The following is a 16,861-nucleotide window of genomic DNA, read 5'->3' as shown; positions in this document are numbered from 1 at the left end:
AACAGGAATTAATGATGTTCGCCGTATGTCGTCGTGGGCAATTGCTATTTGATTTCCCTCCTTTGTGTTGAGTCCACACTCGTGGAAATCATAGCTGTGCAAACGTCCTCCTCAGCGAGCTCGCTGTGGAGCATAATTTCTGCAACGCCGATCTGCCCACACACACCACATGTTCTCACCGAGTGCAATCCCTCATCTAGATATATATCACAACAGAGAAACACCTCAAAGGAAATAAGCTGGGGGTGAAGATTTTAAAGCTATTTTCACGATGGCCTGACTTTGACTATTACGGGTGTGAAGCCACCATACACTCAGTTGTGACTTATTTTAATGATCACTGGCCTCTACAGGAGGTCCTCTTTAATAAAAACTAGAAAACTTCTGATTAAATGATTGTGTGGATAACTGGGTGTTGCTTTGAGGCTTTTAAATCAAACTGGAAAAGCGACGCTGCGTGCATGCACAGCTTCACGCTGAACCCCACGAGAATCCCAGGATGTGTTGTTTTACGTGTAAGAGGTGAAGCTTAATGTGTCCGAGCAGGTAGCAGAGCTGAACACAGGCTGGTTCACTAGGTTGTGCTTTATGTGTAAACTGGGAGAACATATGAGATGGAGATATGGAGAGGGCTTTTTCTGGGTGAGTTTTGAAGATGCGTATAAAAATGATTGTGAAACACCAAATTCCTTCCAAACCCAAAGCATTTCTAGGACCGCACTTCCAACCCGAGATCACCTAAATCGTCAACAACCGATCGTGTAGTATCCACCCCATTTTCTCCATTTTAACTTCCCTGCTCCAGTAAGAATGACAAATCTCAACCCAGGGGAACGTTTGAACTCCGGGGACCTATTGGCTGTCTCGTCACTGAGCTGTGGTCTTTCCTTCTTAGCTCAGATATTGATCTACCGCTTAGGCAATTAGTCTGAGCAGACCCCTTTTACCTTCCTTATCCTTCCTCCTCCCTGCTCCAGTGCAAAGCTCTTAGAAAATACCAAAGGATTGCCTGCAGTCAAAAGAAGCCAAATTACCTGCTCTTTTTCTTCTTCTAGTGTGATCACCTGCCAGGTACAGGGGGTAAGAAAGGCTTCTGCTGTTGATACAACTCAATCATCCTCCCTTTATCCTTCATACTGCGCCGAGTTCTGCAATCAAGTGACACCGCTGCCTAGATTAGAAAAGTAGAGGCGCTGTAGACTCAGGGATCGACTTTTATTTGGTGTGTTTTCAGTGTAAGTAGGCAGCTTAGAGGGAATGCGCCGTCGCTTCAGCTTCAACCAGCAAACACGGCAACAAGTTCACGCTCAGTTGGAAAGTGAAGCTTTCTTGAGATAGAACAGTTTTTCTTTTCAACCTTTCCAGTAGTTTTTTGCATTCACCCATTTACACGAATACTTTGACGCCAGTGGCGCCATCAAGAAGAACTCGGTGTCTTGTTATTGGATTGTCCAAGAGCAGAAGAAAAAAACAACAGACAACACTATCTATTTTTTTGTCAGTGTTTTTGTCTTAAGCAGCGCCGCGTTTTATTGAGGCTCCGCTAAGGTTTAAATCCACCACCTATCACGGCTGCCTTTCATTTTCCCAGTTTGACAGGGAGCCCAAATTGGCCAGTCTCTTTGTTGAGGCGATCCACATTCGGCTTGTTTTACCCAATTTGGTTTCTGTTCTTTCCACCGACGGCGGGCAGTGAAATATAGGGAGAGCTGATCAAAACGGAGCTGCAGCTTGTTTGTCTGTTTTGCCATAATGGTGTCCTCAAGGTTCCTTCTGGAAAATAAACAGCTTTAAGGACTAAAACCGAAAAAAGTAGGCTGCACTGATGCCACTGATGTCCACGAGTAAAGTCTGCAGCTGCTGCGGAGAATGAATGAGAAACATGATCTGAAACAGGGGACGGACAGAAGAAGTGATGGCTGAAGATGGGGCGACAGTCGAGGCTTAGCGAGTGGCCGGGGGTCATAACGAGCATCACTCTGCCCCACTGCAGCTTCGTTTTGCTCTTTAATTGAATATTGTGCATAAAATTAATTAGTGTCTTAACTGCGACAAAATAGAAAAAGTCAGATTTGTGCCAGTCGTTATCCGCCCACGCTCTGTGTTTCTTATTGTATTTTTTAAACACCAGTGCACACGCAGAATGCAGCTTCAGCCTTCTGAAGTTAATTAAAAACCAACACCCTGCATGATCGAAGGAGGCCCGAATCACCATCCACAGAGAAGGGTGTCGTCATGATCAGAACAAGGAGGAGCAGGAGGATGGTGCTGTCAGATCACATGACTGCATCGTAGAGTTGTTCACACACGTTTCTGCATATTGGACGTTTAGAAAACTGCATGTAGGCCACATGAATCCAGATGGACGCTGCTAGATGGGAGTTTCACTGGTCGGTGTTTCACATGTGTTGGGCTCTTCGTCGTGTCGTTGGCTTGTCATAGATGCCTTCTACCTTTCAAACATAACGCTGGTTGCTGTTGCGTTGTGGATCGTGTAGTTTAAATGGCCGTGCACTGGACATCCAATCAGACTGTGCGTGTATTTGCCCTCCATCCTCCACTTCAGTCCACCTTCCTTTATTTTATCCTTTATCTGACTGACGTTTTAGTCAATTATCAGTGAAATCAATGGTGCAGGCCATCGTTCTGAAACAGCCAATCAGCATCAGTGCTGCGTAGATATCAGCAGGTCTCTGTTTCATGTGAACCCAAAGCAGTTTCTGGGTTTTTTTCTCACTGTGGGCTCATTTTTTAACAGCAGTTATAAAGTCCTGCACTTCTGTGGAAACAGCACAGTCACAGCCAGACGTAGAAAAATAACTCAGGAATGACGTTTGTGTTGGATGACCCAGTTCACCCTGTCCAGGACTTTCATGGTGCCGTACATAGAAGGAGAAAGAATATTTGTTGGTATTCATTATAGACTTTTATACTAAGTTGACGCATTTTCGGTTCCAAATGTCCCTCGTTTTATATTTTAAAAAATCTTCAAAAATAAAAAACATAAACCTGTACCAATACCTGTCACCTAAACCAACAGACCCCCAAAAGTCCTGAATAAGGTTAAAATGGAATTAATCATGAAAAAAAGCTGCATATCTTTGATTATTCAAAAATGTTTAACACACCTGGAGTCAACAGGTACGGCATTTGTCCAAGTGTTAAGACTGACAGTGACTCCTCAGACTTTATTAATAATAATAATAATAATAATAATAATAATAATAATAATAATAATAATAACAATACTTGCCTGATATCTGTGTTTATTCTGTTTATGCAGGTTCCACGTTGATAAATGGTGTATTTTTTATTTTTTTCAGACCACATGCCTTTCAAACTTCCTGGCAGGTTTCAGGGTTCAGAGTGTTAACGATGAATCCACCGTCCATGCTGTTAAACGAGCTAAACGAACACACCTCATTGTAATCCACAGTCAGCCCGTCTGTCTCTGGTCCGTGACTACATGAACCGTTTTAACCGTGATGACACGTTAAGCGCCGTCCCCCAGTCATACATCCGGACGGTGTTGACTGATTAAGTCTCCACAGCCAGTGACGATGAAGAAATGTCCGTCTTTGTCATCATTCCTCACCTCGCCTCATCACATTGACGTATCTAATGTAGCGTTTGACAGGAACGTCATGGACCTGACTTATCATTTTTAACTTAAACACTGTCTGGGGGAGAAGAAAAATAAAAAAAAGGGTGAGCTAATGAAGCCTTAACAGTGATGATTGTTTTCCTACTTGGAGGAGAGTTTGCGTGAAACTAATGACTTCTAAGCGATAATTAATTGATTCTTGGCCACCTGAATAAGCAGAATTTTAACAAGAAGTGACAAGAAGGACAAGTCCCGATATAACCGTCTCCTCACCGTCTGTGGGCGGCTTTGCTTTGTTCCAGTGATGCGGGAGCAAAATATATGATCCCTGTGGGACATTAATATGCAAGAAACCCACAGCCATTTACTATAAGGTACAGCTCTGAGGCGGTGTGACGTTCTGCTGGAGCAGAGTCTAAAGAGTGATGAGAAAAAAATGACAATTAAGTCAAAGATTTACATTCTAAAGGGAGATGTGTAAGTGGGATACATAAGTCATGTGAATGAATGTCTTTCAGTTTTCTAAAAGCGAGGCTTCTCTCAGGAACTGGAGGAGCTCTTCTCGCTGAAGCTCCTGGAATGTGTTCATGAGGAGAAGGCCGGCGAGCACAAGGTTACAGGAGCGCCGCCGCCGCCGCCGCCGCCGGGTTTCTGTAAATCTTACTGTTCCCGAACGGGATGGAGTCGTATTTTTTTCCTCTAATACATATTTTCCAGATGCTTGAGGTGCAATTGATTGCCGTTTCTCCCGCTCAGAGGTTTTATTCGATATCTATTGCATCTGTACCTCCGGGCCTGAATAGGGGTCTTGGGTTTACTGAGCAGACTCCGATAAATAAGCAGCACACACACAGTCCGGATCCCTCTGCGGACATTGTGTCAGTCAGTGAAACGTCGGCATACATTGTCGAGCAGAGCGTCAGTAAATCTAATATTGAAAGTCAAGCAATGCACATTATGAACGGTAAAGGGTTCCTAAACAGCCGAGGCTTGACAACATGAAGTATTGGGAGAAATGCTGCTGTAAAGACAGCTCTGAGAGGAAGGCACCTCTTTAGTCATCAGCACCGAGTCTGATATGCTGTTTGTGAGTCAAGGCAATTCCCTCAAGGCCCACAGAGCTCTTATCTGCACTTCACTTTGAAACCGATTTCTCTTCTTTGTGTGTTTCTCCAGGAACATGTTGTATTGCTCTGCACTGTATGTTATTTATTTTAATATATCTAATGTTTGTTTCTGAAGATCCGCCTTTACCAAAGTTTTCCTTTCAACTTAAACTGCAGCTTATTTTTCAACTTGAATAAAAAAATAAATAAGAAATGTGGCGCCCAGATATTCTGGAGTGGGCGCGTAGTCCAGGGATGTTTTCCAACCACGCTGACCTCAGTAATACCCGTCTGTGATATTGGAAAACTGTGCAAAGCCTCAGACTGGGTTTCATAAAAACACCTGGATTAGTCGGTTCCAATCCAACGGGCCGCCGTGGACCGGTCCGTAGACGTATGTGAGGGAGACGGTGGCGCGTCAGGATAGAGTTCTTTGACATTTTCCAGCGTAGCTCATCCTGTTTGCGGCGGGACTTGTCTGATATCATTGACACTTGTCTGGTTTCCAACACTTTCAAACTGCGTCTGCGTTTGGAACGTGGAGCCCAGACCCGGTGACGGTGGGTGGAGGTCCAGAAACACTGCAGGCGTGCTGGTTGATTGAGCTGTGAGAGCTCGTGAGGCTTTCATGTAGCTGTTTGCCGTCAGCTTGGCTAACGTGAGGTCACATGTTTGTGATGCAGGAGCTCTGCTGGGAGGAATACAGCGTTAGTGTGTCTGCAGGCTGCAGCAGGTCATCATGTGGTGCTTCTAATGAACCCGGTCCATCTGAGACGGGTCAGGCTGAGCTCAGGTTTTGGTTTTATTGCAGTGTTTGGTTTTTGGTGATTTCATGCAGCAGCACTGAATGAGTTGTTTCACTTCTCTTTTTTTCTATATGTTCTTTTTTTCCACCATTGTGATGCTATTTTCTGCTTTCTTTTAATTTACTCCCTCATATATCCCGCTCCACTTTTCAAATTAAGACTCAAACTGTCACATGTGCAGGTGTTTTATTCTTGTTATTATTATTTATTGTGTCTCATTGGCTGTTTTCATGTGCTGCTCTTTGCGCCTGTGTGTCATTAGTTTGCTGGATTTGTTGTCCGATGTGCAGTTTTCTCCAGCAGCGGTTCAACACGAGGTTCTGAGGGCCCAGATGAGGTTCTGAGGGCCTGGATGAGGTTCTGAGGACCAGTGATTCGGGCAATGTTTTTGTTGCTCAGATTTGGTTTAAATGGTTCAGTTACACACAATATTGAGCCTCATAAATGTTTTAAATGGTTATTGAAATGTGTTGTATTAGTATGTTGGTGATCACATCATAGAACAGTTTAAAAGTTTATTTTTGTTTTTTGGGGAACAAGCTACCATATATTCCTCTTGTATTCTCCCATCAGCCTTTCTTTGGTCTTACTATTTATAATGAACACAGCTAGCTGATGCCTCTCTCACTTTAACAGCATCTTTCTTTGTTTAAAGACTTGAGCTTTTTGTTGCTGAAAATTAGCATCCAAACAGGCTGGATGAGAACAATATACTTTTCTTTAGCTTCGATGCTTCACAGCAGCTGAATATCTTTGATTTCAAAAGAGCCGTCTTTACAGAGCAGATAGAAAACAACCTGTAACAGCGTGTAAAGCAGACGACTGATGTGAAATCAGCTTTCATTAAAAAGACAATCTGGGGAAAAAACACTAAATGTTATTAAATCATTTAATATTACAAGACAGAGCAGTGAAAAAAAAACATAATTAATTCTGAAATAATTAAATACATATAATATTGTTTTTATCTGTCAGTGAGCTGATGGATGCAGGACGTCTGCGTTCATTCCTTCAGCCTCCTGTTTGTTTATTGTTGAATTCTGCGCCTCCGTCCTTTCAACATACGAAGACATTTAATTTACGGGTGTCACCCTAAAGGATTTGCGGGTTCTAAACTTTTCAGACTTCAAACCGTCCTCCTCCAGCGTGTCAAGCTGTCTGGAGCAGCTTTTAAGACAAATTAGTGTTTAAACGCAGAACGCTGCTTCCCGGCTAATGGAATCAGCAAATACGGAGTTCTGTCATGAAAAGAACAATCCGCTCTGAGGGCGCCGTGAATACTAAACAAACACCATTCTGTCAAGCACACGCTGTATGCCACTTCCTCTGAGGTGCGAGTGCACGTGGAGCTGGAAACGTGGAGCTGGTTTGTGACATCAGCGGACCGGGTCGGGTCGGGTCGGGCCGGGCGCCTCGGGGGGGTTCAGGAGGGCCGCTCGTGGCCGCCAATGCTGATGTGTGCGTCTGTGCCACACCGCGGTGGCAGCGGGGACTCGGCATTCCCATGCACGACACGTCCTAGGGCAATTGCCGCGGCGATTTACCCTCTGCTCTGTTGCCGTGGCGACTGAGTCACCGAGGAGGAGGGTGTGTGTGTGTGTGTGTGTGTGTGTGTGTGGGATCAGACAAGGGCCCTTGTTACTTAAAGATGATCGCTCCTTCTCCTTCTCTCTCTCATTTCCATCCCGACTCACCTCTCTTCTCTGCATCATTTTCTCATCGCTCCTCTCTTTATCGTTTCCCTTTTATTTTTTATTTCTTTCCTCTTAAACTCAGACCGTCACTGTGTTCTTTTCTTCAGTTATCAAGCAGCGGCTCGCTCATGTGACACATCGGCTGTAGTGAAAGTTTGTGCTGACAGATTTATTAAAATCATTGTAGTCGTTTAGCGTAAAGCCGCCGCCGCCTCCTCCAGCTCCTCACTCTGTCAGCATATTGAAGGTTTCTTATAAAACGAGAGGCTGGAGACGCTCGGGCAGAATTCTGAACAGCCTGGATGAAGCGTAATACACTGCTTAGTGCTTTATTAAAGGTTCAGATTAGGGGCTGGAGAAAAGAGAGTTGTGCTCCAAATCCTGGAGGCTTGAGGAGGCTTAAGGTGTGACGGGAGAGCTATGAGAAGCAACGTCTGTGTGAGATGGGAGGAAGATGAGATGCCAGAGACAGGACGGACAGAGGCAGGATGGGTACTCCAAGACAGGAGATCCGTAGTTAATGTGAGTTTAGTCGTCTCTGTCTCTGTTATTCAGCTGAAGGCTTCCTCTGTGAGCGTGTGCGGTTTGATGTATGATCCTCATTAGGACTCAGCGCTGACCACCACCATATTCTCAGTATGCACCCGTCTACAGGAGCGTGACTGTCCCTCCGCCCAGGCCTGGGAGCAGGAGCAGCAGCAGGAGCAGGAGGAGGAGGAGGAGCAGGAGCAGGAGGAGGAGGAGGAGGAGGCATGTTTTCGGTGCTATTTGTCTGTTTGACTGTCGGTGAGATTACACACGAAGCGGCGGGCTGCTGCGTTTCATGAAAGGCGGTGGAGTGATGGAGCGCGGCCAGAGGAGGAAGCGATTACATTCCCTCTGCAAATCTGAATGACTTTCTTTAAAACTGAGAGATAAGGCGTCGGCCTTGGCGGAGGACGGCGCTCTGCGAGTGCTCCTCTGGTTCCTCATGACTTGAACATGAAAGTCAAATCCGTCCTGGGTGATAAATCTGTTGCTCCTGTGCGGCTCTCTGATGTCAACAGCTGTGAATGTACCTACAAGTCTATAAATGTGATTTGTTTTCTGATACATCTGTAAATACAGACCCAGGAATGTTGTAATATATTAAATAATAATTATAATAATACACTGAAACTGAACCCTTTATTAAGAGTGTTTAGCCTCCAGACTCCACATTCTTCGTCTCCATCCCCGTTATGCTGCGACGCTCCTGCTGTGCAGCAGATCAGCGAATCCGCCTGCATCTCCAGGTTTCGTTTGCCTCGAGCTCAGGCTCAGCAGCTCAGACGTCCAGACTGCACGGCGCTCACCTTACAGCGAGCCTCGTTAGCCGTAGCATCAGATGGCGGGTTTAATCGTGGTGTTTCTGGGCTTTAGCGGTCGTGGTTGTGATTCTGCTGCAGCAAAGCAGACGGCAGGAAACTCTCAACTGTAGGAACGTGTTCATGTTTTATTTTTTTGCTTGTTTAGCTGCATCGGGAACTCGTGAACCTGAGCTGGAGGCCAACAAAACCGTCGGCCTCCTGCACAAACCACACATTTACTGATTCCGTCTCAAATATTGGAAATTAGTTCATGTCATGGGAATGGAGGACTGTTGGCTCCTGAGTCTAAATCCTTCCAGTTTTACTCTCAGTAAAATCTGCATTTAGTTACTTTAACTGCATTTATTTGCAGATTTCTTCAACTTAGATAAACTTTATTGATTCATGAGGGAAATTGTTTTATCACAGGACCACAAAACAAACTCAATAATTATATAAGAATATACAAAAAAAAAGAAATAAAAAACAAGCAGAAAAAAAAAATACAATTCAAAAATGACCATATGTACAATTTACAAGTACATTTTTATTTTGTTTTTATTTTTTTGTAGTAAAAAAAGGAAAAAAAAAAAAAAGAAGGTAAAAGATAAAAGATAAAAACAGCTGTAACACTTGTGCAAACATATAAAAGAATGCAATACGGGAGAATTATGCATTTGCAGATTTGTCAGAATTTATCAGCTCACCTTTATTTAAGTGTTTATCCAGTGACTCAGTCCTTACAGGTTGTGTGGATGTATATTCATACATTTAATACACAACTGATTCAATAAAATGCTAATTATAGACAAAACCAACGCTGATGATTTTCCAAAGCTAACAAACTAAAAGTGTGATTTTTGTCTTTAATAAGCTGTTAAACACCTGAAATGAAGCAGGTCGTGTTCACTGGAGCAGAATAAATGTAATATTTAATTAAACATCTGTTTAAAAGATAAACAAGTAGCTTAACATGTAAATAGTTGACGACAACAAGGACGCCGTCGCCGGCATCAAGTGAAATTATTTTTACTGCTAATATCAGGACGAAGTTTGAGAACAAGCAGTTCTTTGTTTTATCTTCGTAAAATATTTTCTTTACAGAACCTTTAAAACCTCCTGTTTCTGCCAGAGGGTGGATGTTAATGCACTTTATTCTGTGCTTCTGATAAATGTTCAGTATTGTGCAATAGTTAGTTTATGACAGTAAATAAATGTTTTGTGTGTTTAAAAAAATGTAATTTATATGTTATCTCATTTTTTAAAAAAAGCAAATTTGCATCAATATGTGAGACTAAGTCGTAGTAAAATAATTAATTCTGACTTTTGGATGTTTTTAAACCATTACTATATAAGAACAGACGTAACGCTGTGGTGAGGATGCTGCATCGTTCAGCGTCTGTACTTGTTCATAAACCAGCGCTCGGCTGTATTTACCCAGATTCTGGACTTAAACCATGCGCGCCATCTGACCCGCAGAATTAAGGATTAAACACACACATTACCTGTCAGCGGTTTGATGCTCTGAGAACATTAGGACACAGCTGAGAGATGAGAGGGCATCTGGTCTATAATTACCCCGATAGAGTTGTCAGTCGACCACAGTGAGTGAATAAAGGCAGCGCTGCTAAAGGTTCAGATAATAAGCCTATTACTATCAGCCAATCTGCCTCCTCTGCCTTTGTTCATCCAGCTGATTGTTATGCTGCTGCAGACGGACGGCGTGGAGATGAGACGCTCGCTAAATCTGACTCTGGCCTTCGGTTCGCACGGGGAGGAAGCCTCAAACTAGGCTGCCTGAGAATCGGCCTTTCTGCGTGAGGAGAGGTCAGGGAGTGTTGGGCAACATTTACCCGCAGAGCGACCCTCTGCAGGCCCGTTGAGCCACGGAGGAGGGACCGAGTCCGACCGGGCCACAGCAGAGTGGAGAGGAAAAGACAAAATGATATAACATAAGACATGCAGTGCCTAAAGAGTAGAAAAGGCATCAAATACAGGTACGACTCATTAGTGAAATGAAATACGTGAGTTAAAGTCAGACTGACATGGAGCAGTAGCAGCACTGTTATGCTCAAGTATTCAGTCATGATCATGAAACACTGAACGTTACACCGACACCGTTCTACATGGAAGTGAAACGTCGCACCTGAGAAATGAAATGTGACATAATGCACGTCACACCGACGATGTTGTCCATGAAGAGGAAATATTAGCACGTTACTGAAACGATGTTTCACTCCAGAGGAAAGTCAAACTGCAAATGATCTTCATATTATTGTTGTTTGAGCTTTTATTTCTGCAGACGTGGAGGAGGAGTTTTACAGTTTGATAGTTTGATAGTGCACCAACAGGCTGATGTCTGAAGGTGTAGCAGGATGTTGGGATGGAGCCTCAGTCTGCAGGGAGGAGGTCAGGGTGGATGGATGGTAGAGTTTGGCTTTAAAGGGGGACATGAAGCGTCCATGTTGGTTTGGAGCCGGACTGGCGGATGCTGCAGTGCAAGACTTTTGTAAATGTATGTTCATCACATTCACGCAGAAAACGTTCACCCTCAGCTAATTGTAGCCTTCAGCTAAATGTCTGTGGAGTCTGGCAGCATCGCTCTGCTGGTGCACTGATAGCGATGGGTTTAAACCAGCAACGACCGGTTAGCCAGCGCGTAGGGCTTCCCTCCATCGCCGAAAAAACTCAGGAAGCATCGAACTTTCTGATGCTCCAGATAGAAAAACAAACTTCAGAGGAAGGATTAGAGTCTAAATGAATCAGTGGTCAGAAGCACGTGTTGACAGTTCAGCTGTAATTTCTCTTGCTGCCAAAGGGGGGCGACAGAAGGTCAACGCTGCCGGTTTAATCAAGTCAATCTGAAATCATTTTCGTCCACCCAGACCGAACATCAACCGCAGCAGTGCTGAGTCATGAGGATTATCTTTAGTCGTCTAATAAGCGTCCTGGTTTCCTGCCGGTCCAAACCTGAACCCCAGAACGTCTCACACGAGCTCGTTTCTAGGAGATAAAAGCAGCGCGTTATGTAGCTCGTAGGACGTTCTGACCGTTTGTGTGGAGCCTCAGATTTTCTTGGTTCCTGAAGCAAAGCGCTGGTTTTGTTCATACAATCGCCTCCACAGTGCTGAACAAGGCTTTGTACCCGGAGGTGACGGCGGTGGGAACAGGATGTATCTGGTACTACAAACCAACCCGCCACCGTCTTTCAACAGCGGCGCTGAAGAGGCCGTGAAGCACAGGACGGCTGAGCTTCATTCAGGTCGCATTAAAGCTGCAGTTAAGATGTTTTTTATGTTTTGGACAGGTTCAGGAACGTCAGCTTATTACTTATTATAATAAAGTTTTATCACAGCTTTGATTATGTTAAAATAAATCAGTTGACGGGGACGTGGGGATAATTCAAAGTTACCTTTCTGATCCATGAAGCCCAGAACCGTTTGGCCGTACAGTCGAAGAGCTGTTATTGGCTGAATTAGCTTTTTAAAGTTGGAATTAAATAAAAGAAATTCCCCGACAGAGCTGGAGGTGACGTGGGGATGTGATCTAGTTCAGTCAGCTGAAGTCAAGGATGTTTTAAACAGTAGAACAGACCTTTGGCTCAAAGTTATGAAATGAATTTAGTTCTTTGTTGAGTCTGGATTCTCAACTCCAGCTGCAGCGATTCATTGATCAGTTCACTGACCATCAGTGATGCTAATAACTGATCGATTGGTTTATTATATTCTGGTTTCTTTCCTCTAAAGTCAGATTGTGGATGAACCAGGACATTTACAGGTTTAATCCTGGCTTTGTAGAAACACTGCTCAACATTTTTCACCATTTTCTCCAACTTTACAAACAAAGCAACTCGTGATGTCACCGAAAACCGATGTTTAGTTTCTGTTCACACCGAAAAATGAGCATCAGTAAGAACCACACAGGCTGCTTTATGACGACACAAAAGTCAAACAGATTTGAACAGGTTGAAGTCCACGAACATTAAAGTAAAAACATCTGTGGAACAGCAGCGGTGTTGGACAATCATCGGACCGATACCGATGTCGTGCATCCCTAAAAACAACTAATCAGCAGATTAATCGTTCATGCAATTTGCTCTAAACTGCAATATTTCAGAAGTTTTATTAGTTGTTCATCTTTAGTTGTTGTTGTTTGTTGTTTATGTTTTTGTTGTTTATTGGCACACGTCAGCGCTGCTCGGGTGAGACGTTCCTCTGAAGATGATGTGATGATCCAGACTCCACCGTGGCCCGTTTGAACCCCTCAGCAGACGTCTTGTTTCATTTCCCCTTAAGTAGCCGTGAGGCCGTTAGAATTATTGTAATCTTCCCTGTATGACAGTATCAGCGTGTGCCAACTCTTAATTAATTCCATACGATGATTACGCTGAGAGGAACGAGGTTTGGATGCTGGCAGCAGCCTGGTAACGGTGATGAGGCTGATCCGCTGCTGTAAATCAGGACTTCCTTACTGTTGTGAGCAAAAGGCAGAGAGGGAGACTAGTGATGCTGGTTATCCACACGGCTCTGATGCTCGGCTTATGATCTCCTGATAGCCGGAGCGTGGGCTCGCTGAGATGGCTTCCATGGCAACAGCAGAATTACCTGTAGGACAGTGTGTGTGTGTGTGTGTGTGTGTGTGTGTGTGTGTGTGAGGCGGTGAGAGAGTAATGAGCTGCTCAGATCTGTCAGTGTGGACGCCGTCTCAGCAACACAGCCGGAGCTCTCCCACCACAGCATCTACTGCGTTCCTCTTCCTCCCTCTGATCACCTGGCGTTTACCTCCACGTCTTCATCCTCACCTGGTCGATGCTCCGATATGAGCAGCTCCGTCTCCATACCTGTTGAACAGATAATCGATTAAACCCAATCAGACAAGACGATGATGATGATGATGATGGTGGTGGAACACACGCTGAGTCATTCAGACAATCCAGAGTCGGGTTGTTGTCATTTTAAACATAAGGACGGTTTCTTAGGTTTCTTCCGATGCCTTCCCAGTTCTTTAAACATTGAAACAGGACAAATGAGATAATGAAGCACATGTCATATGCAGAACACGTCTGGGCTTCGGGTCCCTCAGCAGCAGCGCCTGTTTCTGGTTTCAGATCTTTATTCAGTGTGTTCAGACACAGGCTCGGTTCTGTCCTGTACAAAAGACACGGTAGCAGGATTGACAAGTTATGTTATCTCTTAGAAACGTTCAGAACACATTTTACCTTCCGTTGGTCCGGTTACGGCCCGTCTGCCGTTCCAGTGTCACTTTATTGAAGCTTCAATCGTTTTTCATCAGCAGCACTTTGTTCGGTGAGTCTTGGTTAAAAACTTGGCAAAAGAAAACTTTTTGCAATGATCGGAGTCTGTAGGAAAACAAAAATTCAATGTAAAAATTAAAAATAAAATAAAAAACCTGCATTCCTCACAGCCATGAAGCCGATGAAGACTCTGCTGTGACTCATGTGACTAAACTTGTGGGACTTTCCAGCCGAACTGCGTTTATACCAGACACATAAAAACCAGTTCAACATGAGCACCAACACGTCTGTTTGATATCGTGACTGTTTCCTGTTTTCTGTTGTTTTATCGGTTCTGATGACACCTGGTAGAAATCTGAAAGAAAAATAACGTTTCTCGTGTCGATTTTAATTTAGTTCATTGACTTATTATTTATTATGACTATTAAAACATACAACTTAGTTTTATTTTATGTACTTTATTTGGCCAAAGGCATTCAGAAGTCTTTCCACTTCTAGCCACAGTTAGACTTTTTCCAAACATGTGCAGGATTTTATTTTGCAGTAAGAAATATAAAACAGTCAAAGTGTGGCGGCAGCGACGAACACCCAGAACCTGTTTGTGGCTCAGAGCGTTAAACTCGTGGGTTTGTTTCAGTTCCAGGTGTAAATCTCACCTTTTCAAGCTGCTGCAGCTTTCAGACTCGGTACACACGTCAGCGTTCGTGGATGTTGAACCACTTTGCTGCCGTTACTATCAGTGGAAGTGGCTGCACTGGTACATAGGTGGGCATTAAGCAGACACACGGTGACGCAGAACCGGGTCGTGAAGTCTATGTTTTTCTTTAATAAAGTGCTTCTATACAGGTAATGACTACTTTATGTCACACATGGTCCCATTTCAGAGCCTCGATCACCACAATCGGCGTTTATTTGCCGGTTAGTAACTTAGTGACGGGTTCTGCTGTCATCCTCGTCAGTTTAGTTCCTGTCTCACACTGACTTGGTGGGAAATGTTCCTCACCTACAACCCGACGGCCACCTGCAGGCGTCGCCATCACGGCGTCGCTGCAGAGAGCTCACGCGTAGAGCAGATGAATGAATGAAACAGCTAAATGCATGCTTTGCTGCTGACAGGCGACTCTGGTGTGTGTGTGTGTGTCGGATAGATGGAGGAGGGGCGGTGGAGATGTCACCGGCCTTGGGTGGACGGAGGCGGCATCGCTGGGCCTCCTGAGTCACTCAGGAGTCCTGGAGCTGGACCGGGTTTGTTTTTAGATCATTAGTATGAGTGCATAGCAAAGTGGGATGCAGATTTCCTCACTGCAACCACGACAAGACGTAGTACAGCCAGTGTGTGTGTGTGTGTGTGTGTGTGTGTGTGTGTGTGTGTGTGTGTGTGTGTGCGCGCGTGCGTGCGTGCGTGCGTGCGTGCGTGCGTGTGTGTGTGTTCATGAGATTTTGCTGGTAGAAAAATGAGTCTTGTAGAAATTTGTGCTGCAGATTCTCGATGGTTGTCTGACTTCAGTTGGTTTAGTGGGAGGTGAAAACTCTGTATTATCCATTTAATATAGATTTTATTCGTTTCTTTACTAAACTAGACAGAATGCTTTAAACAATGGATGTTATGAGATGGATACATGCTTTGGTTCTGTGTTGGTCAGTTCTGTAAATATAAACAACTTGGTAACTTGGCTTTTTTTTCTTTTTTCTGTTGACGTGAGTGAGCTCAACTTGTTTTATTACGTATTAAATTCGGCCGCATTTCACCAAACAAAGTCCTCTGTGTGTAGAAAGACAACATTAAAGTTTTCTTAAAGTCAGATATCGAGCTGCTGTGTCACTGAAAAGGACGAACACACAAAATAAAGACGGTATATTTAAGAACCGCCTTCATTTGCACCGATGATATCAGGGCTCTCGCCAGCGTCATGGCAACGGCCCGCTACGCTGCTGCCTGAAATAGTTACGCCACAAATAGGTCTGTTACGCTGTTTTTGAGGGTACGTAGTGGGAACAACAGGCGCTGATGGAGTGTCTCTACCGTCGTCTCTGCTGCTAACGCTGCTATTTGCTAGCGGCTTTCCTGCTAACCGTTAGCAACTCGTCTCCCCCATATGACCAAAAAGACAGATTAAACTTCTGTGTGGTTTATCAGCAGCGAAGCTTCTCCAAACTGAGAAACCATGTTGAGAAGTCCCTCCTCCATCAGTCATGTGTTGAAGCGTGTGTGAGTGTTCATGTGTGTTGAGCAGGACTCGTGTCTGCCGGGTCGCCGGGCTCAACCCACCAGCACACAAAGATGCAACAGAGACCAATGGAGTCAGAGCGGCTCGCGGTCTCTCCGTAGTGCGGTGCATTCCTGCAACGATTTCCTGCCGACGTTTTAATGTATCTATAGGACAGGTCGATGAGCACGCCGGGAAGAATTCTATATTTCTGCCTGATGAACTACTTAATCATCTCGGGGATGGTTGGCTGAGTGAGAAAAATCCATATCCATTTTACCTTTTGTCTTTCATTGGCCACTGCCTCTCAGGTCATCAAAAAATAGACAGAGCAACGAGGGAGGGAGAGAAGGATGTAGCAGGAAAATATATCTCAGAACAGAGAACAAGTGGGAGAGAGGGAGGAACAGAAGTGGATGTTCGTCATAATTTACAGAAAGAAAAAAAAAAAGCTACACGGGGCTGTAAGTCGGAAAACGCCGTGACGTTCACAACCATTAGTCTAAAGAATGATTTCAGCGTCTTCCCCAATTAATACCAACGTTTAAGGGTTTGTCTTTGTCATGGAGAGAAGTAATATCCAGCATCCAGCCCCTAAGTCATGATGCTGCCGCAGGACAACCAACCCAAACAGACAGCCAGACTCATAGAGGGCCTCCAGGGACAGGAAGGAGTCCTGCAACAGATGGTCCCCACAGAGAGCCCAGGTCTGCCCCATCAGTCCAGGCTTACATGACCCAGCATCAGTCCACAGAGGAGCTGTAGGGAGTTCTCCAAGATGACTGGAACAACCCACCTGTGTGGAAATCATAGTTCATTGATTTATACATGTGGCCCTGATGCCTGCAGTCATCAGCAAGGA

General features: G+C 44.4%; 1 protein-coding gene across 8 annotated transcripts in view; it reads left to right on the top strand.

Moving 5' to 3' along the window:
* Nucleotides 1-16,861, top strand: part of nlgn1 (neuroligin 1) — a 287,188-nt gene that overhangs the window by 39,568 nt on the left and 230,759 nt on the right. Inside the window, exons 3-4 of one of the 8 annotated variants that reach the window (XM_008276544.1) lie at nt 2,296-2,326; nt 10,361-10,373. The exons of the other annotated variants lie outside the window; for them this stretch is intronic. Of the exons in view, the coding sequence (XP_008274766.1) occupies nt 2,296-2,326; nt 10,361-10,373 (44 nt within the window). The remainder of the gene's footprint in view (nt 1-2,295; nt 2,327-10,360; nt 10,374-16,861) is intronic. 8 annotated transcript variants of the gene reach the window in all.

The sequence above is a fragment of the Stegastes partitus genome, unplaced genomic scaffold, assembly GCF_000690725.1.
Source record: "Stegastes partitus isolate 25-593 unplaced genomic scaffold, Stegastes_partitus-1.0.2 Scaffold76, whole genome shotgun sequence".
NCBI classification, from domain to species: domain Eukaryota; kingdom Metazoa; phylum Chordata; class Actinopteri; family Pomacentridae; genus Stegastes; species Stegastes partitus.
The sequence above is the reverse complement of the archived record's forward strand: the minus strand, read 5'-3'. Positions and strand labels throughout refer to the sequence as shown.